This window comes from Strongylocentrotus purpuratus, unplaced genomic scaffold, assembly GCF_000002235.5.
Source record: "Strongylocentrotus purpuratus isolate Spur 01 unplaced genomic scaffold, Spur_5.0 spur5_scaffold_11, whole genome shotgun sequence".
In the NCBI taxonomy this organism is placed as follows: Eukaryota; Metazoa; Echinodermata; class Echinoidea; order Camarodonta; family Strongylocentrotidae; genus Strongylocentrotus; species Strongylocentrotus purpuratus.
In genome coordinates this window covers 6,619,541-6,642,813 of record NW_022145596.1, presented here as the reverse complement: position 1 = coordinate 6,642,813, position 23,273 = coordinate 6,619,541, and the positions used below count along the sequence as shown (strand labels likewise).

General features: G+C 37.5%; 1 protein-coding gene across 1 annotated transcript in view; it reads left to right on the top strand.

Moving 5' to 3' along the window:
* Positions 1–1,257: 1,257 nt before the first annotated feature.
* Positions 1,258–23,273, top strand: part of LOC580676 (prokineticin receptor 2) — a 28,861-nt gene continuing 6,845 nt past the window's right edge. Inside the window, exon 1 of the mRNA XM_030980485.1 lies at positions 1,258–2,038. Within this exon, the coding sequence (XP_030836345.1) occupies positions 1,518–2,038 (521 nt within the window). The 5' untranslated portion in view covers positions 1,258–1,517. The remainder of the gene's footprint in view (positions 2,039–23,273) is intronic.

Here is a 23,273-nt window from a genome sequence, read left to right as displayed (position 1 = left end):
TATCACATCACGAGTTTGTTTCCTGCCAACTGTGTTATCGCGCGTGAACATGTATGTGTGTGGGTAGGTATGGGGGATGTGTGTGCGTGTGCGTGCCTGTGTGTTTGCAAAATGGCGAATGACCAAAGCAAGCAGGTGCACAAAATGCGGTCTAAACTCCAGAGCAAGTTTCGTTGTTGTTAAAGACCAGTGAGTGCAGTTGGGTCAAAAATGCCAGAAGGGCTAATGCACCCGCAGTTGCTGGTCCTATAGTTTCCACTGACCTAACACATCTATGTTAATGTGGCGCCACGCCTGGCGCCTCCGATGATTCTGGTAGAGAAAGTGTGTTAATAGGGCGGTAAGTGGGTACCAGCGGGAGGTGGAGTCCGTCCGTACACCAACCTCATCCAGCCAGGTCACAGCCCAGTAGCATCTCACTGCGGTGGATAGTAAGATGGCTACCAGACATTGTCTATTTATCCTCCAATGCAACCTCTCACTGTGAACATGGTAGAAATTGATCATATTGAAGTTTAAAGTAAAATGCAGAATAAAATGAATGCCTTAGGCTTTAAAATCAGAATGTAGGCTAGTACTATTTTGTTGAGTACAAGGGAAGTTTCCAAAAACTCAATTCTGAGTTGGCAAAACAATCATGACAGTTTTACATTAATACTTTGGACTCACATTTTTGAAAGTTGAATTTGAATTGAATTATATACTTATATACGCCGAATGAAATTATGAAGTATTTATTTATAATTAATAGTAAATTATAGTAAAAAGCATTGTTTGGTCATCCTTATTAAGTTATTACGCCAACTGTATTGCTACTCATTATGACTTTTCTCAAAACGAGGTGTGAAAAACGTTTAATTTTCGCTTAAATAGCAGCAAAAAGTCTTTATATTGCCAACCCTACATTACCCGATTATCACCAGTGTCCGAATCGCAATGACGCGTGGCTCGTACGCACTAAGGCAAAGGAGTTCTCAGTAAATTCATACCATCATCGTAAATACTCACTAATGACCGGATGTAAATGTCCAAGTGAATGTACACATCCAAAGACCACTTCCAATTAGCTTTATCAAATGTTTCATTACGCCTGCGCGAAGGTGATGATCCGTAGCAACGGCGAAGCACGCTAAAAAAAAAAAGACTATTGTGAATTACGGCCATGTCAGAGCGTAATTTTGTTAATTAAATTTTCGTGCTATCATCTCTGTTTGTCCTCTTGTTTCTTTCGCCATACAGGTCGAGAGAAGTGATTGACCGGAATTGCGAAAGACGCGGCTACCAACGGCTTTAGTGATGACCGGACGCTGTGATGTGTGAAGCATTCTTTTCGTCAGAAAACTTCTTACTGAGCAAGACACTGTCCCATTAAGAGCCAGCGATGATGACGTAATTGGGTTCTCCTCTTGAATCAAGCGACCGTTGATTTCACTTGGACAACTGGCAAGAAAAGGCCAAGAAGTCGTTCTGGAGAATACTATCGCAGTATTCTTTAGTTTGACCAACTCAGCATCCTAATGGGTGGTAACTTCATCACACAGTCTGAATCACAAGACGTATCGAACACGAGAGACAACATGGGGATCGATCACAAACTCGCATCATCGGACCTGGCACCAAGCGCCTACATGAGCTCCAATTATCCAGACCTGAACTTTTCGGCATGGGACAACTCGGACTACTCGTCCTTCTCTCCGAATAAAGATTGCATCGAGACGAACTATAATGTCTCCGAGGGTGTCAAGGTGTTCCTTACAGTGTCTTTCGTCCTGACCATAGTCGTGTGCGGCATTGGTAACTCCTTACTCTGTTTCCTGATCGTAAGACATAAGAGGCTCCGGAGCGTCACCAATCTCTTGATTGGTAACCTTGCAGGATCGGACGCGTTGGTGGCGCTCTTCAGTGCACCCTTGTCACTGCACGCGTACTTGCAGCAGGACTGGACGTTGCCTTCCGTCCTGTGTCCCATCGTCGGAACGGTCAAAAATGTCTCGCTCTACGTGTCGGTCAACACACTCCTTGTGATTGCGATAGACAGGTAAGACTGATATTCCTTAACCATTTTGTTTCCTTTGGATCAGATATCTTTTTCATATATATTTTTTTTTACCCCGTTATGTAAACTGATAGGACTATAATGTGTGTGCCTACAGGAAGATCTACAGTTGGAACATTTCGACAGTAAGTTTTATTAAGCAGCAGGAATCGGTTGATTGTGTGAAGAAGATGACACAGTATTCACATATCTTTCCATTTTGTATTATAGTAAAGTTTACCCGATCATGGTCTTGAAACTTAAACATCTGATTTCTTTTAGGAGCGCCCTCTACCTCTGAACTAATATGAAATTTTATTTTAATCACAAGAGAATGGCGGAGAGCACGAGAGTGAGGAGAAGGGGAAAATAGAACGAGGCATAAAGTACGAGAGAAGGACGGAGTGGGAGAAAGAGAGAGAAAGAGAGAGAGAAAGGTAGATGGAGAGAGGAAAAGGGGGGAATTGGAAGCAAGAGGGAAAAGGGGAGAGAGGAAGAGAGAGAGAGAGAGAGAGAGAAAGAAAGAGAGAGGCACACACAGAGAGACAAATAGAGAGAATGGGAGAGGGTGAGAGTGAGAGAGAGAGAGAGATAGCACGAGGAGTTAACATCTGTAGTAGATAGTTAATGATGTATTGAGGGCAGCCGGGGGACTACTTAAATGTTGCCCTTTATTTTGTTCAGGGTCTTAAAAGAAGGTCAACGGTCAATATATCAAATATTTCTACAAGGATAGGATACTGTCCCCGATTTCAGAATTATTATTGGCAAACCTATCCCTGAGCATTATAGGGCGGTAGCTTTCGATGGTTCTAACATTTTTATAGGGCGCATGAGGGAGATAAACATAGAGGGAAAGGGAGAATGAGGAAATATGGAGGGTGTGAGGAAATGGGAGAGTTACTATCTAAGGTAGATAATTGATGGACGGTAACGAGGGACCACGGTAATTTCCGCTATTTTGTTCAGGGTCATTGTCCTAGGGCAACAGCCAAAGATAAATACAGTGCAAACCTTTTTCTTCTTCTGAGGATTCTGTCAAAGATTTCTTAAATAATTAAGTTCTATTCAAAGGAATTTTTTCATTTTTATGCCGTGAAATTTCGGCGTTTAACAGTCCGTTTCTGAAACAGTATATAAAGGATTAAACATGTCAGTTGGGCTCAAGAGAAAAATAGAATGATATTAAGAGACGGGGGAAAAGGGGGAAGAGGATAAGAAAGAGGTAAGAGAAAAAGAGACACATAGGGAAGACAAAGAGAGAGAGAGAGAGAGAGGGAGAGAGAGAGAGAGAGAGAGAGAGAGAGAGGGGCGAGGGGAATACTAGATTTAATATCTAGAGTAGATGAATTATTGAAAAGAGTAGGATACCAATGTCATATTCCAATATTTATACGGGGTCCCCAACAAGTGTAGAGGTCAAATATACATGTAAATACATCGATTATATTTCCGGCAACCATTCTGATCTGAACTCAAGAGATGTGATTTCGCTGGGTAAGATAACTGTATATTCTGAGAATCTTTCGAGCGAGTTATAGATGTTGACATATTCAATTTTCAGAGTTAGAGTAAGACATTTCTATTCGAAGTCACATCTCGTGATCACTGCTTGTATGGGGTTGTCCTGGTTTGTTAAAGAGCATGCTATCAGAAAAATAGGGTTCTACGGAAATTTATCGAGTTTGTTTTGGGGTATTATTATTTTCATGCGATTTCTCGCCCTCTCCCTTGCACTGACGCTTAGGTTAATTGATTTTACAAACTAATCGAATCCCTGGAGGTGCTACAACTGTGACACACAAGTGATCCTTTCCTCTTTCTTAGCTCTTTTACCATCTCTCTCTCTCTCTCTCTCTCTTTCTCTTTTCCGTCTCTCTATCCCCTCTCTATCTCCCCTCTCTACCTCTTTATTTTCCACTGTTTGTTCTACATCTTTGCCTTTCTCTTTTTTTCCTCTCTATACCACTTTGTTTCTTTAACATTTTCTTTCCCCGTTACATTTCTCGTAATCTTGTCATCTATCTCATTTGTTTCAATTTCTCTTTCTCTTTCTTTTGATCCTCTCAGTCTACCCGTGCCTTTCATTCTATCCTTTATGCATATCTGAATCCCTTTCATTATCTCCATCTCACCCCTCTCACCCCCCCCCCCTCTCTCTCTCTCTCACAATCCGTCTTTCCATCTGTCTTTCCATCTGTCTCACTGTTTTACTCATTCTTGCATTCATACATACTCTTCTCTTGCATATCTCATTATACCTTAATATCTCACATAATGAACATTCTTCTCTCCTTACCACATCACTGTTAACTCATTTCCTGTCTTTGTAACTTAACATTATTCTTACTCATTGCTGCATAATTATATAAGATAAAAATTCATGAATATACATGAATCAAAGCTGAGATATTTATGTTCGTATGAACCGAGATTCTTCTCTATATTTAGCTATGGAGATCCTAGTCAACTGGTTTTTCAGAATTCTGCGTAAAATCTTATTATCTCGGCGATTCTCCCCTTACTCCGAACTGCTGGTCATTCGTCATCTAATATTAACACGCGTGCTCGCTGCGCGCGAAATCGTTGAAAACAAATTTTTGGAAGGGTATGGTGTCGTCTGCATGTGACATATTTTGCGGGTTGTTAACTCTGGTGTGCCTTGCCTGGCAGATGCCTTGCTACTGACAGTTGTTGGTTGATTTATGACTCGTTTGCATGGATGGACGGTTTAAAGGTCCAAGTCAAGCAAGATAATGATATATGTACATGTATTTCGAAGAAAATGGAAGAAAGAGGAGAGAAATGAACGAATGAATGAAAAAAATGAATAAAATAGATAAGTGAATCATACTTAGTTAAGTAATGATAGTAATAATGATAATGATAATGATTGGTATTATTAATAGTAGAATGACTAGAATCTAGATAATGATACAACTGATATTATAATAATAATAATGGTAATACTATTACTACTACAACGATATTGATCAACTACTACTACTACTACTACTACTACTACTGCTGCTGTTGCTTCTACTATTAATAATAATAACAACAGTAATAATAATAATGATAATGAAAACAGGTATCACTGTTCTCGGGGAATCAAAGCTGAAAATCTTTCCTATTCCCATTTTTGTTATGAATTTGCCTTCCTTAAAGTTGTTTGGTATTGTTTGTCGTTATACCTGCATCTTTTTCTATTTTCTCTTTCTTTTAGAAGAATGTTTTAAATCATTTCATCTGTGTTGTTCCCTGTTCAAGTCTGAGTCTGATTCCTTCCTCTTTCATAATGATTTTTAACATCAATCTGCGTGCGAATCTATAGGTAAATAAAGGAAACAAAGTGTTTTATTATATTTTCTCCGAGATTTCTTCCTGTCACTTTAGTTCTATGTACTTGTGGTGTTTGACGCATATTATTTTAGCAATTTTGTTCGTGTAAGGCATTCATGTTACATGTACAGATATCGAGTTACGACATATACGCGGAAACAAAAATCTATTCGGTAATTTCTTGTTAAATCAATGAAAATAGGAATACGACAACTATTACATGAACAGTAGAGTTAACAAAATACGCAGGAAAACATATCCATTTGGTGAAATTTAAATCAATGAAAATGGGAGGAGATAACTAAAGCATCTCTAAGGTCCTTGACCTTAACTGAAATATGAGAAATACAATTTTAAAGGAAGGAAAAATTCGAATCTTTCAGCGCTATTGAATATTCGCTTCGTGACAGTCACTCATATGCGGCTTTCTTATTTTTTATCAACCGCTTTGTACTGTAAAAAAAAAAATGACACCGAGAAAAACGGATGCTGGAGCTTCCATTGAATTAAAAAATTATCGATCAAACATCGCCATTTCCAGATCCGTCCCTGAAATCAGATTTCTTCCTCGGAAAATATTTGTTTTGTTTGTGTCGCATTCAACCGCATATCTTTTCATTTGTTAAGATGTAAGTGCTAAAATATTCTCACGCACTTGACCTTATATCTGATCTAGGCACAGGCAGCAAAGTGATCTACTCTCCTTTACATTGAATGCCCTTTTCAGGATGTAGATGGAAAAGGAGTTGTTAGACATAGTAAGAATAATATATTTTTCTTTCTTACTTTAACCTTTTCTTCATCTTATCTTTCTTATGAAGCTCAACGATATAAATACTTCAAAATATCACATGGAGTTCTATTCCATCTGATAATGTTTCGGAGGAGACTGAGCTTCTAAAATTGATGCAATTGACTTAACTTTCAATCTTATACAGTCATGTATATCGTTTTGTAATACTTTAAAATTCCTAACTTTCCATGAACAAAATTTCATCTCTGTGATGTAATGAATATTATCAAGTAGTGTATTAAGTTTTGAAAATTAAATTGTACCATTGTCTATATTTTCATTTCATTTTATTAATTTACCTTTGTATATTTTTTCATTGTAAATGTGGCAGTATTATTCGCTGGAGTTTTGGAATGTTTTGGGGTTGTCTATAAAATCGAAATTGAATCGAATTTAAATGAATTATAGCCACTTGGAGGTCTTTTTTTAATGATTACATCAAGATAGAGGTGCAAATTCCAGCCTATATATGACATTTCTTTCTTTATCATGGTATGTATATGCTCAGTTAAAATAAAGGCTATAATTCACTTCAACGTTGTCCTCTTTAAATTTCCCTTTGGATTATGAAGTTGTAATTTATCATCATGAAGTATACAATCGTGATTTGAATCATAATGATCCATCCAGTTCCTTACAAGATGTACTGAGTGTATAACTTAATAAATTGGTTTGTATAAAGATCAAAATGACGATATAACATTTATACAAGCAAAGGACATCTACGTCATCCAATTGTTTAATTGAAAATATCGCATTTTCATGGGGTTGAGGTTGGAGCTGAAAGTGAAGATTTATGAACGTCCTGAGAGCATGTTCTGAGCGTCTGGAACATTATCCCCTTTATTCTAACGTAAACTAACCGTCGTCTCAATATACAACAGTCTACAAATCAAAGTCTACGTGTGGGACTACAGAATCCGAGCAGACGACATTAAGCCCGGTCACATAACTACAAGATCTCAACACCCCCTTACCCCCCTTGAGCAAAAACAAACGTAAAATTGTGGGTTACCATCTTTTTTGCAAGGGGGGGGGGGGGGCTTCTTTTTTTTAAAGGTAAAATTGTCGTTACCCTCTTTTTGTTTAATCTTTTTTTTTGCCAGGGGGGCCCCCATGCACCTACACTGGATCCGCCACTGGTGTAGGATATGGCGATATGCCATCATCGGAGTAACTTGGGGAGGTGAAACCTATGACATCAAAACCGCAAACCTTTTCCATTCAAAAATTGTAAAACACTGATTTAGGGAACGATTTAATAGTTGCAATAAATTATTGTACGATTTCGTATAGTTATAATTTAATCATTATTATTTGAAAACAAAAATTGTCGGTGACATGTTACCAACCCTTCTTTTTAAACACGCGATGTTAATGTTGACGGTATCACGTAAATATTTCTCGATGGTCACATTTCTAGAACCGATATTTCATAACTAGCGCAAACACAATGTCAGATGATGGTTTGTACAATGTAAGTGGCGCCAATTTAATGGTTCAGAAAGTAGAGCGTAGCGGAAAGTCTATAGACAGCGAGAAAGCGCATTAATATTACTCTGTACACAGTTAACGCCGGTCAACCGAGGAGTTTACCGGCTTCTGGCTTACAGCGGAATTTGAGACATCATGAAATAAAGTTGAGGTCTCAGAAAATTAGGGTAAATTTGGTTAATCAATTAAATGTGTTTCATAGTGACGTTATTGTGTACAGTCTTCATGTTTGTTTGAGTCTTGGGTTTATTTATTTATAAACGGTTAAAAGCTTGCCATCAGATAAGAGCTGCTTTTCAGCACGGCCTTGATACAATCAAATAAAAAAATAAAAAACGCCAAAATCCGATTGTAATACCGATCTATCCTAAAGAATACGCTTGATTTTTGAACAATTTCAACAAAGTTGTAACCTATTCCAATTTATTGCTAACGGGGTTTGCGATCGGATTTCTATCACGTATAATGTTTCACAACTGAGCAGACCTCAACTCGAACAGAAATCCGAACAAATTGAAGGATTTCGCTGTAATAAGATACCCATGACTTTTAAAAATGCAATGCATCTTAGAACTTAATCGCATTTATTGTTATCAATATTGTGATAATTGATACTTACATTTAGAGTTTGTCTGTTCTCCCGACCCCTGTCTCCCTCCCTCCCTCCCTCCCTCCCTCCCTCCCTCTATCTATCTATCTATCTGTCTATATATTTATCTTGGTTTATTAATGTTATTGATTGATTGCAACTATAGGTTGGATTCCATTTTTTTAAAAAGAAGATATATAGCAATCGTTCCTCTCTCTCCTTCTCCTCCTGCTTCCTTCTTTTGTTCTTTCTTTTCATCCCACCCTCCCTCTCCTCTTTGTTTCTCCTTTTAATTCTCAACATTCTTCTTCCCCTTCTTCTCTCCGTCTCAACCCTTCTCCTCCTGCTCCCCTTCTTCTGTCCTTTCTCTCTCCTCCTCCCACCTCCCATCTTCTCTTCTGTCTCCTTTCAATCTTCTCCTCCTCCCTTCCATCCTTCTCCTCATCCCTTCTTCTGTCTTTCCTCTTTCTCCCCTCCCACTCTTCCTCTCCTCTTCTGTCTCCATCTCAATATCCCTCTTCTCCTCCTCCTCATCCCCTCATCGTGTTTCTCCTTCTCTTCCTCTCCATCCTCCTTTCCGGCTACCCCTCATCATCTCCTTCTCCTTCATTTTCTCGCCTCCCTCCTTTTGATGCGATATCACCCTTATGCAAGCGCAACAGTTCGTCCATATCGAATATTGTTTCTAGAATTGATTACTGCCTGCTGGTGTCGTAGCCCCGCGGTCCGCTCCCTGCACAGCCGCGAGCATGGTCAGCTGTTGCGCTAGCACGAACCCGTGTATCTCCCGCACGCGATGTCGCACTCTCTTAAAATCCATCATGAAACGAGTTCAAAATTCATTCATAAAATCATATTTTGCTGGCTTAAAAAATCCTTCCCCAAATCCTACATTTTTGTTCATTTTTAGGTTTTGACATAAGGGCGTTAAGGTGCTGATTTTGATCACTGCTTTACGTACGCGATACGTACCGCTCTCTCTTTAAATCCATCATGAAACAAGTTCAAAATATATTAACAAAGTCATGTTTGACATACATCTAGTTTGGACAGGTTTCCTGTAAAATCACAGTTTTATATGGCATTAGGAATGTATAAAAGACGACATGATCACTCGACCCCGTTTAGTGTCAATGTGCAGTGTCGTCTCATAATGTATAATCAGACAGGAAATGTTTATATGTTTAGAAGGCATATTATTCTATTTATTGGTAAAATTCAATAAGATGGATGTTACTCTTGCCAAAATTGCACTCAAAATTGTAAAGGTATAATTCTTGATTATCAATATGGGGTAATAATTTTAATGAAATAAGATGAGTCAATTGTGTTGCGGGGCTTTTTCGTTCAGTAAAATAGCACTGATTTCATGAATTGTTTTTCATAAAGTTAATTTTGAAGAATTGTACGCAATCAATACGCCAACTACAAGAGCCTCGTGAAAAAAGTGCTGGCTGTGATTTTCGTAAACACATGAATACATAAGGCTTGAATAAACGAGGCATGAAAATAACACTTTAGAAAGAACAAATAAGGCCACCTTTCTGTCATCACTTTTTCACTTTGGGATACTCACACGCACACCCACCCAAATGAAAATTTGTATAGCGCCATCACAGCAAAAACAAAGCCAATGTCACTAAAGCAATAAAGTGATATGAGACTAACGTACAGAGCTTTGCATCTGTTTGTTTTTACTCTATAATAATGTTCATGTCTTTAAAGATTCTAAATGATTTATAACTTGCCATAACTTTTTGCTACTATATACTTTAAGCTTATCATGTGTAATTCTATGAGAATAATTTCGGCCATTTTATTACTATTTTCAGCGGTTCGGTCTAACACTGTACTTGAAGTAATAACATGAGAAAACAAAATTAAATGAATATAACGGATGTAAACGTTTCATTGTCGAATGCACACAATGGCTGATCTCGGCTCGAAATTTCTATATATTGATTGGGAAGCTTAAAGCCATTTTACGGATAACACGGGGATAACTTTGTTATTTCTCTGCCACAGCACCCTTTCCGTAGAACATCTTACCTTTGAAGTTTAAAATTACAAAATCATTAGAGTCTCAAGTCCAAGTTAAAATACTACCCTTTTTTTTAGCAATGCTTGATACGAGAATATGACACTTAATATTCGGATTACATTTTGTATCTATTATTCCGTGTGCGCCTCGGAATAGAAGTTTTAGATAGATGGCGTAATACAATGTGTATACTATACGTTCTGATTTATGGATAATGCAACAATGATCTTGTTAGTGGTAACAATGAGGAAAAAAATATTTTTTTGCAATATTTCAGATTAATTTATTTAACAAAAGCATAATGCAATCGAACACGCCTTGAGCGGCCCGAAGCACATTCACACTGCAGTCCAAACATCACGGTGTTTATATCGTAGTGTAAACGGGCTCCAAGGCGGCCTTTTCCCTGGTTTCCACTGAATATCATGATGGACAATGACCGAGGCGAGCATATGTCAGAATGAAACCTCCCAAGAGAGACAAAATGGCGGGCATAGTCTGAATAGCTCAAGAAGATCCTCATGTCGGTTACCATTACACGAGCAGGCTAACACTTCGCTTCAAAAAGGCATCCACAAATAAATAGAAAAACAGCTGAACTATGAAAAGATGATGAACTAGTTTGAAAGGGGATCGGGAGTATTTCAAAGAGCGACCCGGGCAAGGGGATTTTATGATTTAAACGAAATCCGGGAGCTTAGATGGGTACTGACTGCGCGTTTTGTATCCCTTTTTATTTTAAAAGGTTGAACGGTCAGCTATGATAGAGTTGCTGGTATGGTTTGAGAAGCAGAAAGAGTTAAGCAATCGCACTAATGGCCTTCTAGCTATAAGTTAGAAACTGCTTTCCTGTCATAATTTATAAAGACACGAACGCTTTCAGTATGTAAATGGTTACTGCTGTTTACTTATAAATTTGCTCATGCAATATATTAAGTAGTTTTGTTTGAAGTTTGACATTTTGTTCTCATACTAACCCATTGCTTACTGGAACCAAGTGGCCCCTGTATTAAACATTTAACAAAATAGAGAACCCAGTATTCAGCGGGTTAAATTAGCATAGTCTGATCATTGACATAATGGTCTCAAATACGAATTATTGATATTATTGTTTTTAAACCTCTTAACATGGAATAATATTGTTCTTAAATATTGAAATTATAATGCGTGCCATAATACCAAAAAAAACATGCCCTCGATCTGTGAAAGAATACAATACTTGCTTTAACCATTTCTAAAGAACTTTTACTATTTAGAGGATCAATTTGGTTGCAAAGACTCGCATTATGTTAGAGAAGGACTGAACAACAATAAACAAAAGTGATTGAGATGGTGAGAGTTCGACCTTATGTTCTTTATTTAGCTTCGTCCCAAATTCATCATTATAAATCACCATAATACTCATATTTTCTCCAACCAAAAGATATATAAGTACTAGTTACTATGTTCGACGCTTTCTAATTCATTTTAAAACGCTTTTGATATAGATGTACGGGCAATTCAACACTTCCATTTTTACTTTAAAATGTCATAGCCTGAGCCAGGATACCTTTCCGCTGGCATTTTATCAGCACCTTCACACACCAATGCTAACAATCACTGTACAGCCCTCCCACATAAATAAATCAATCTATAGGTATGGCAAAGAGATTAAATACTTCCTCCGGAGTCGGCAAGCATTTATCTATTTCATATTTCCTTTGATTGCTGATGATTATTTTTACGCAGTAGGCGTTAATTGATGGGGACGCAGAAAAAAAATATGGTCTACCGGTTATGAAATATGGCGCTTACCATCAGTGGCGAATTCGAGGGAGGGGGTGGGGGGCTTGCCGGCCCGTGTCCTCTCTTTTTAAACCCAAATGGCATATTCTACGTACACCGAAGAAAATGAGCCCCATGCGTTTTTTAGTCTCCATTCAAAATGTTGACCCAAAAGAGTGACAGATGAGCGGAATGAAAAAACGAAATTTTCTAAAAACTTATGTTGCTTGTCAGAGCTTTACTAATTGTGCCCACTTGGAAGAAAAAAAAACCTGGATCCGCCATTGTATACCATCGACAGTGATAGTCACCATGGATGGCTGAAGCTAGAGACAAGAAAACGAAGGGGATAGAAACAGCTGTTGAAACGGTAGAATTAACAAAGCTACTCTTTTCGTCATTCAGACATAGCCTATACTGGGGTAGGGGCATCATTTCTGTGGGAGGAGCAATTCCCCTTCCCTCATTTATCTCTGGCCCCCCGCCTCCTCCCTGGATCCGCCACTGTACTTTGTATCCTATTGGAAGCTGAGTTACATCGTCCCTCCTCCCTGAAAGTGGATCTGCGCCCCCGGTCTACCGGTCAGCTTCTTTTTTAAACCTAAAAGCTTAAAGAATAAAGGTGGAACAAAATTAGAACAAGGTTATAATGACAGGTAACTTGGACTCGATTTGCCTATCATCATCATCTTATACAAATAGTTATGCAAGACATATTTTGATCAAATATCTTTGCCTGTTGACCACAAAATAATTCTGTGTAAACATTCAGCAATTTCTAGAATCGTATAAGCAATGGAGCATTATTGGTATACTTCTAATTGATAAAGCACATACAAATCATTCTGCTGCCTCCTCTTCACTTCATACGTATTATATCGCTTATCACCATGAACATGGTGCAAGGGGCGACCACAGAGACTATGTTTTTTTTTTAATGTTATTGGTTATCCACTGCATTGTCTGATGTTATTTCTATTGTTGTCGCGTAACTCCAGAAAAATATTTTGGGAACGCCAAATAAACATCTTTTCTAATTCTCATTATAGGGTTATTCTCTATCATTTCGTTTGATAGTACAACTGTTTCAGTCTTTAAACAATTTTTTTCTTCTAATTGAAATCAAAATCTACTAAACGTTGTAAAGTACCTCTAAACATTTGTGTCTGTATACATACTGCACTGCATATAGGACAGATAATTTGTTTTCAAAATACGAAAAGCAGTGCCAGTGATTTGGTCCGACAGTGTATAGGCCTTCTCCATCAAAATCGATGATAGATATACATACGAGGATTACAGTCACCAATTACATTTACGATGGTTACAAATGATCAATAATTCAATTACAAATCATAAAGTGAATTCGCCTTCAACTATGGTGAAACCGTATAGACTCCAGAGCAACATTGTCTACAGAATTTGGGAGACATCTTGTATCATTACTAACATACCAACGCGCTTTCTAACCACGGGCCTCGTGCTGTGCAATAATCCAAATGACCTGTGCTTGCCGAATCAAAAACAAGTCCCTAAATATCGAAAATGACGGATTTATCTGGGGCAATTAGCAAAGGACAGATCGTATATAAATTAACTGCCCTTCACAATGCCGTTTCCAGATACCCGAAAGTGAATTTATAGACGGTTAAGGCCGTTGCAAGGATTTTTAATCAGTCGTTTTAATTCTGCTTGTCTCTATGTTGTTCCGGGATGCCTTTTGAATTAAGGGTTGACGTTGATGGTATTTCTCCCTATCATAGATTTGAATCACAGGATAGTAGTTTTAGTTAACATTGGAATACATAGAACATTGTCATGACTGATCAAAGGAAAGTTAAATTTATGAAGAGGTTATGATTTGAAATATAATACAGGTAATTACTGACCAAAGGGGTTTGACTATATAGGTATCAGCCCCGGGAATGTTGGTTTGACTGGCCCACTCTTGGTCATGCGTCATTCATCACTGTAACCACACATCGACTTGCCTTTAAATCAAAATACTGAGTAACCCGACAAAAATACAAGCAAAATGTTCCTATTACTAGCCCATTCCTGTTAAACAAACGAACACTAACAAACAAATCAAGTAACATAATTATGTAGTCAAATATGAATACTGTCATTTCAGTTCTTTGAATATCTCGGCAAAAGAATATTTCTTCCTTGTTCATGTTTCTTTGTTCTATCTTATCCAATTTCATCTAAAACTAATGTTACTAGTTCATAATCTTGCAAAGTGAAATCCACTGTATTTGCATTATTCTTTTCAAAGCTCATTAAGTAATTATCAATAAGAGGTCAATAATCGTAGCTGCATTGGCAAGCTTGGATAAATCAATATATATTTTTACACATGGGGGGGGGTGTGTACTTGAGACCTTTGCGGGTAAAATGCAAAGAAAAGCAATTGAAATGAAACTACGTAAGCTGAAACCATATGCTTTCAAAGTTATATTTTTCATAAAGGGGAGAGGGAGTGGAGAGGGGGGAAGAGGGAGGAAGAGGGAGAGAGAGAGAGAGAGAGAGAGAGAGAGAGAGAAGATGGAGGGAGAGAGAGAGGTTCAGACACAGTGAAACATAAGTTTTCTTTGAAATAAACAAAATCTTGCGTAGATGTGAACGTCGTATATAGTGTTGAGCCAAATTTCATAGATGGCGCTCTTCCACTTTGTAAAGTTTAATTGTATCTGTTTTCTTGCTAAAGGCGGTTCCGCTGTTACGCTCTTAAACTAATTTACAAAATAGTATCATTGGGTAACGCTTCGATGATCTTTGAAAGTACATTTTACCAATTTACGCCTACATAAGATAATTATAATAATAGCCAAAATTTATAACTAGATAAGTATAAACCATCATTACGTATTTAATGAGTTTAAAAAAATGTTTTACACGTTTTTATTGCGCTCACTTGAAAAAGAAAGGACGTTGCATTCAATTCACTCTCTGAAAAAAAAATCATGAACTCGATATTACGTTTACAAAAGAGCGAATAACAATCAAAGAGGTGGAATTTAAGTAGTGAATAAAATAATGTATTTCCAAAGTAAACATGACAAGTGAAAGTATACTGTCTTTGCGACGATTTTTTAAACAAAAAGGTTAATTCTTTATTGTAAGTTTCTCCTTCATGTTTATCATCCTAAAACTTTCAGTGTCAGTGTCTCTCTCTCTCTCTCTCTCTCTCTCTCCTTCTCTCTCTCTCTCTCTATCTCTGTCTCACTCTTTTTCTCTGTCTGTGTGCCTGTCTCTCTCTCTTTTTCTTTTCTCGGGAATTTGTTTCTTCTTCGTGTATACATTACTGAAAACAAATGCATTTACTACACATCGCAAAGGTGTTACAGTAAAGCAATACGTGCCATTATAGTGTGCAGCTTTAAACACAGCTGCCGGGAAGTGAGACAGAAAGTAAGAGTACTTAAGATTCTTAGGATTGCATCTCGGCAGGGGAGATGGACAGAGAGATGATGCCGGGCTTGTGTGATGAGGAAAGGACTGGACAAGAGCATGGTGACGGTAGTCATCTCGTTGCTAAGGAGAGGAGAGGATAGGATAAGTAGGGAGAGGAGTGGAGGCAAGAAGATGGATGAAAGATGAAAATGAACATCTGTGAAATAGAGGTATAAAAAAGTAAATAAATATAAAGGCATAGAAGGCACCGAGAAGTTTCACATGACAGTGTGTGTGGTTAAGTACGCGAAAGAAGGGAAGTGAGAGAGAAAGAGAGAGAGAGAGAGAGAGAGAGAGAGAGAGACCTACTACAATAGTAGGTCCATGGATATATTGAGATAGATAAAGAGTGGTGGACACTTTGCGGTTAATACATTGAAGATTTAGGAGAAAATTAATTAAATGAGATGTGGAATGATAGAGAGAGATAAAGAGAAAGGATGAGAAAGAATGATCAAGAAATTATACAAATTAACAAAAAGGAGGGTGCAGGTGACTATATAAATTACGGGAGAAGGCGAGGGGAGAGGGGCTGATGAGACAACTATAGGGATGGGGATAAAGAGAAACATACATACATTGAAATGAGAGAGAGAGAGAGAGAGAGAGAGAAAGCCAGCGGAGAAGAGAAGAGAACTTAGGAAGGAAGGTGGGGGGGGGGGGGTCGGGATCTTGCGTATTTTTTATATTCAAGATAAAGTTGAAACGTCCAGCCGTTGAAAGATAGTTCAACGGTATTTAATCTGCAGGAATGACAAGATAAATAATTTGTTGAGAGAGATAAACACGCAAGGCTTTCATCAAAGTCCCCCAGATCTAGCGGGTCTAAACCTAACATACACATCAAATACCAAACAAAGTTTATAATCTTGTCGAAATACTGAAACAAAATATACTGGTATTGAACGTTGACACAATGTGTACGTGAAGCTATTTCTGTCAAAATTAATGTGGTGTAGGTGTGACGCCATTAAATTAAATTGTCTTTATAACTTCTTTTTGGTTAAGCGAAATTCATTTCCTTGTACGTGTTTAGAAGCAATTCTTTTATTTACATATTCTTTTTGTTTTAAAGATGGCATGCATGCTTCAGTTGAAGAATTCAAACCTCTCCAAAACTTTCAATAAAAGGGAACATAGGCACTATTCGTATTATTTTCTTCTATGTCTTTCACAATTCTCATTCCTTTTTATCTATTTGAAGGGGAACTTTTTTAATGCTTTTCCTACGCAAAGGCAGGTACCTTTGACCAAACTCTCGTATTTACAAACGTCATGCAACGGAATGATTGAGCGAGATTCGTTTATTTTTTCCCGAATACTTCTACTCTTCTTTCTTTCCTCCCCCACTCTTGGGAGACATCCAAACATGAATGATAGAATATGAAACCATTTCAGGCAACCAGTTTGGTGTCATCCGAAACAAAATCTTTTAAGTCTGACATTTCCATGCGAAGACAAAAACGGATAATGGAACGCTCATCCGGGGACTTGAGATACGTACGATGACGTCAGCGCACTGGCGGGAATGCGCCTTGGTGCGATAACGATATTTTATCAATCGTCTGCTCGAGATGTTTCATATCTCTGATCCGTTCGCCCGCGTAAACAAAAATGACATGGTCTTTTCTTGGAACACGAAAGGTGAGAGATGATTTGAAATGATCCGTGACGGTCGCGATGCCTCAATGATCAGTTTTATAAAGCTAGACCAATTATGCAATTAAAGTGCCCCGCCGTTTCTTGCCGTGCCGTCTAAACAATTATCCAAATATACACAGAAGACAACCGAATCACTGCAGCTCATCATCAATGAAAATGGTGAAATGAAAGAGAAAGAATGAAAGTAAGCAAAGTGAAAGAAGGGAAATTCGATGGTGTAAAATTACACGGAGGGGAGGGGAGGGAGAGATAGATAGAGAGAGAGAGAGAGAGAGAGAGAGAGAAGGGGGAGGAGACCACAACAATAAATGACTTAAAGGTTTATTAAACGAATGTATTTTTCGCGATTTTACAAAACAATATTTCAGTCTCTTGACATGATTAAAATGGATCCCCGTTCATAAACTACACACAAATTATACGCCAAACTCATTTGATATTAAAATAGTCCGTAATGAAATCGTACATTCGCCAAAAGTAGGTGTAAAAAATTGACATTATTTCATGATGTGATTTGTGCTTTTCTATTATTCTTTTATATATCTTTTAATGTAATCTGCGTATTTCAAAGGTTAATGATGTCATAATCTCAATAGGTTGAATGTAAGGATAGTTATGAATATAAAATAAAAAGAAACATCCATGTTCGAAGTTTAACAAAAAGAAAATCCATTTATATCAGTCATGCAGAACGCGCCGTCCCCCGCCTCTCAAATCTAGCTCAGGTTTAAATCGAAATTATTCCTTTCTCGTTTCATCTTTTGTTTCTCTTTCTTTACCGCGCTGAAATAACCCGTGTTTTAGGTTACAATGATTGATTTTCGAGGGTGACCTCAGATTTTGCAGATCATTCTCTTGGGAGAGAAAGGTTCTTTAATCAAATTCAATCAATTTATTCTCTCTCGTGGAGATTGGACGGTGTTTGTAAAAAGGGTGCCACATTTTACACCAGACGAAGGACAAAAACTGTGATAGTTTTGTAACAGTATAGCACAGTACGTTTGTTTTAACTTCTTCACCGTACTGCTGCATGGCAATTAAAGTAGACCTTCAAAGTTACGGCATTGTATTTTTCCTAGAACGCGAAATCTATTAAATGCAATATATCTACGAAGCGGGGTTAGATTATTTTCAAGAACGTTATTAACATTGTGAAATCGATGTTTATTCACTGAAAAATTGTATTATTATTTTTTAAATATATTTCCAGAATTGTAGTCCCGTTTATACGTTGAGTCACAGCTGCGTTTAGCTTTGTAATATTTTACTTGAATATTCATTTTTATCTTAACCAGGCGTGGTGATGAACAACTATTTCTGGCAATGATTTCTTTAAATTAAATGAAGAAGAGCGATTCTTAATTTTAATTTCGTGTCTTCCTGTAGTCGTGTTAAAAAGGCTTTTCACACTTTTTGTCTTAAGGCAATCAATATGACTATTGCTTTAAACATACAATCTTTTCCTCTCATACTCTGTTCCGCTCTATGTTTGTACTTTCCATTGTCTTGCATTTTAATCTCTAATTCTTTACTTGCTTTCTTCGTTCCAACTTTCCTTCCTCTCTCGTCCAACTCTTTATCTCTCTCAAACCAACAAACGCTTCTGCACGGCATCTTATCAAGATATTCGAAATGTCTTCTTGATAACGCCATTAGAAAGATAGATGAGCAACTTTATTGGCTTGCACAGCTGTTGGCGAACCTTCCGCCATGGAAAAGTGACCAGTGGAAGAAAGTTCACTGTCCGTTAACCCGTAATGAGAACATAAAGAGCATTCCCCTATCCTTCTAATATAGTTGAGGCACCCCGCCTTCTTGGAAAGGACCCCTAACTATGAGTAGGGTCCAAGCTTTGATTCTTAAAGCGAAAGCATCTGATGTAAATCTTAATTATCATCATTCATATTTGTGACCTTGGGTGACCTTTGCGAAAGGTCGGTATTTTACTAATGAAATGGTTTGTTTGACGGCCATACTAAATCATTATTCTTAATGGGAGGATAAGTATGGACAATTCATGACCGTAGCTCAAATATGGCCCTCCACTCATTGACCTGTGACTTGACCCATAACATGACTGCATCTATCTATTAAACAGTGTTTGACCAGCCTGGTTGTTACTATACATGTCATTTATGATCAGAAAAAGGAAAGCTATTTACAAAATCGTCCTTGATAAATTTACACAAAATAACTTCAGCCCTACTAACTTCTGTCGTGATTTGATTTAACTCCATTATTTTCATACGATTAATATCCAAATTAATAGTATAATTTATTTGGATGAGATGATTTGAATTCCCAATTTTTTGTTGTCTATGTTGTATTTAAAAAAAAAAAAATATAGATATTATCTACAGTGCACATAATTTTCCTTTCCACGTGAACTAAAATCATTATCAATTGTATATGACGTTTATTTCAAAGTTATCTTAGATCATGAACGTCAGTCAGAATTAGGCATAATCATTTAAAAACATTTTCAACATAACACGATATTGTGTGAATGATGTAATAAGCGTACCTCAATTATTTGATTTCAGTCGCTGTGTAAAATTAGTTACCTTTAATACTTAGTTTTGGACCAATGAGAAATTAAAGGTACATGTACTCAAGACTGCATTATACTTTTATAAGTCAAATTCTTATACAATTTAACAGTAATCCCCTTTAAAAGTTCCTTTTTAAGCCGAACATAGATACTGAATATGAAAATGATTTACTAAGTCTACATCTACTGATGACGAACTAGATAGAAATTACATCTGTTAAAGATAATGCACGTAAAGTTCAAACAAGAAAATAGTGTAAAGAAACCAGATCTCGTTCCCATTTTCTCCCTTTTTTTTCTTCTTCTCTCTCTCTCTCTCTCTCTCCCTCTTTTCTCTCTCTCTCTCTCTCTCTTTCTTTCCATGTTTATCTCTCCCTTCCTCTGAGTCCCCAACTTTCTGTATTACTCTGCCACGCCTCCTCTCTCTTTAATTTCTATCTCTCCCTCCCCTTACACCTCTCTCTCTCTTTATCACTCTCTCATCTGCTGTCTGTCACCACCATGAGCGGAACCTCCGTCTGTCCAATGCTGATGTGTGACCGACAAATACAGACCAAAATATATCCGCTAGACAGCCGGTATAGAAGACAGCTTTTCTTCACCATGGCACAGGTGGATGATACCGATCCCGGGCCAGCGGCCTAATCAACCAATAGAAGGCGTTATTTATAGAGGATAACCCGCCTCCCTCTGTCCCATTCCAATTTCATCCATCCCCTCGATCACCATCAAAATTGACCCCAGCGCCACGTCAGGCGATGACCCCTCTCCCCGGGGTCATCATCAAACCCATGCTCTAAAATACAACTTTTGCTTGCGAAAGAACTTTAAAAGAATAAACAAAATGGTCGTGATAATGAGGTTTAAATTTCACTAGCCCTTTGGGTTGGGCAGTGAGCATTCTCAATCAAAGCGTGTGGGATATTCAAATACCATCGCGCCCCCTTCAAGTAAAAATGGTTCCAGTGTAAAAAATTGCAAGTCAAGTTGGGGGCAGCGAGATTTCATTTTACACCCGAGGTTAGTCGGCTCGGTATAATAATTATGTCAGCAAGTCCAGTCCTGTAATAGTAGTGATCCGATTTTTCATTTTAGTTGAAAGCATTTTCAGTATGCTAGATAGGGAAATTATTCTTAGTATTCTGAGTCTTATGAATGAATTCAGAAATAAATTAAAATGGTGCCCCGGAGAACTTTTCGAAATGTGAAATAATTATTTCAGTTTTAACTTATCACTTATGAATCAAAACACAAAAACACAAAAGTAAACATGACAAAGTTATCAAAGGAAATGCAGCTACATTTCTCAATACCAACAATGGAGAAAGGGTGAGCTACAAGAGGAAAAGAAGGGGGAAGAGGGGTAAAAAGAAAGGGGATGGAACGATTTACCGTAATATTATAAACACAACTTATCCGTGTAAAATATAGAAAAGGTAGGAAGTTATAATTCGCGCATAAACAAATGACCTTTTTATATTCTTACTTTTTTTCTCTCATTATCAATTCCTGTTTAGATGTAGTCAAAGGGACATTGCCCTTTCTAAAATGAAGAGCGTTTATCAATATTTTCTTCTACGGTTTATTTATGTATCATTTGGTAATTATTGTTGGCACCACTTGACACAATTTTGATACAAAATAAACCATTCTATCTACTTTGATGCGTATGCTCCACTGCGCATTTTTCAGTTGCCAGTAGTTTTCAGATCTCTACAATATCTAAAGTGATAAACCATAATCTAAGCAAGACAAAAAATCTAGCTTTGTCAATTTTTCCCTCGCTCCGGAGAATGAACAGTTATCTTTAAGAGATGGTGAGTTAACTTCGAGCATTTGGACGGGCTTTTACTGGAAATTAGCTGTCAATCAAACTTACGCCATAAGATACCGGGGATTTTGAAATCTCGTTCACTTCTTCGCTCATCCACAAAACTCGGAAATGATATGGAAACAGTAGACACACGGCAATCAATAACCGATCACTGAACAGACGATGTCTCCTAACCATGGTACATTACACGTCGTACTTACGGGCTATTGAACATTTCCCGCTCAAATGGAAAGATGCGAGTTACGGAAAATTGGTAAATCTTTTCACAAAATCTTGGCCACTTTTAGGTGTTTTATATGTTTATACTCAATTATTGGTCGGTTGGGATGATGAAAATCAGCCATTAGTTAGATCAAGTCTTTATTCACGACGAATTGACACACACATTTTGAGTTTTATACATGATCCACGATAAAAGTCGCCCTCGGCTGTATGCTGTTTGTTATACTGTTCTACACAAAACGGGAAAGAATTTCTTTTTTTAAAGGACCAATTATAATATAGAGCTTTACCAAAACCCTTAATGAGTTTACATCATCATAAACGTCGATTGTGCATTGAGCTAGAATACAGTAGGATTCGGGATAGGAGGTATCTGAAAATATAGTAATAAAGTCGATTAAATCCCCTTTCAAGAAATATATAGTCGGTAACAAAAAAATTATCCCGATGTGGTCCGGAGTTAGCTAGCAGTGTGTGGATACCAGGGTTGGATTTGCGCCATCTTCGATGGAAAAATGACTAACCGATTCGCAATCAATCGGTAAGGTTCAGTTTCAAATAAGTGAGTAAGTCGTCATTCCAAGAATTAGCGTTTGAAATCGAAACTGTATCAAGGGTAAGCATAAGCGATTTTTATCGAGATGTTGTAGTATGCCTCAAGGTGGGGAAGAACGCATTTTCAAAAAGATTAATCTACTTCTTGGAAAACAGCTCCAGGAATGTACGTGATTATATAGCACATTACTAGAGTTACCTGTAGTTAGAATAATATCACTGCAAGCAAAAGGTCCTTACACAATATCGCTGAGTTCATTAATACGAAAAGTCACTAGTCGGCATTGTCATGATATACATGTATATTGGAAGGGAATTACAGTAACTCCTTGAGGAAAAGGATAGAAGAATGAACACAATATACATTCATGAATTTCATCCGAAAACTAAAAAAGGTTATTGACATTTTGTTGGGGGGGGGGTGTGGAGGGGCAATGACCAAAAGTAGTTTTGTTATACGGTAGAAGGAAAGATGGTAGAAGGAAAAAACCTATGAATCCGAGTGTCATTGTCCTACCACAAGCACGTATCCTCCTTAGAAATAGAGATGGTGCACATATTGTATGTTCTTGACTACATTGATAGCAGTACATTTTAGAAATGCAAAATTTAACGATGGTATACATACATTTCTTTAGCAACTTTGCTTTATGGTGCGTTATTGCATTATCAAAAAAAGGTGCGCACTTTATTGAGATCACTAATTCAGTTCATTAGTTTAAAAAATGCAGGATACATAATATATTTACATGTAATTGAAAAACAATTATTCAAAATGCCATATATCGGGGCAAAAACTTCATAGGTAAAAGTGTTCATATCGGGACAATTTAGGGAACTACAATGAACTACGATTCAAAATATTACCCCCCCCCCCCCGGAAAAAAAACATTAGAAAAACATGCCAATGCCTGTACATTGGTATTCGTTGTTGT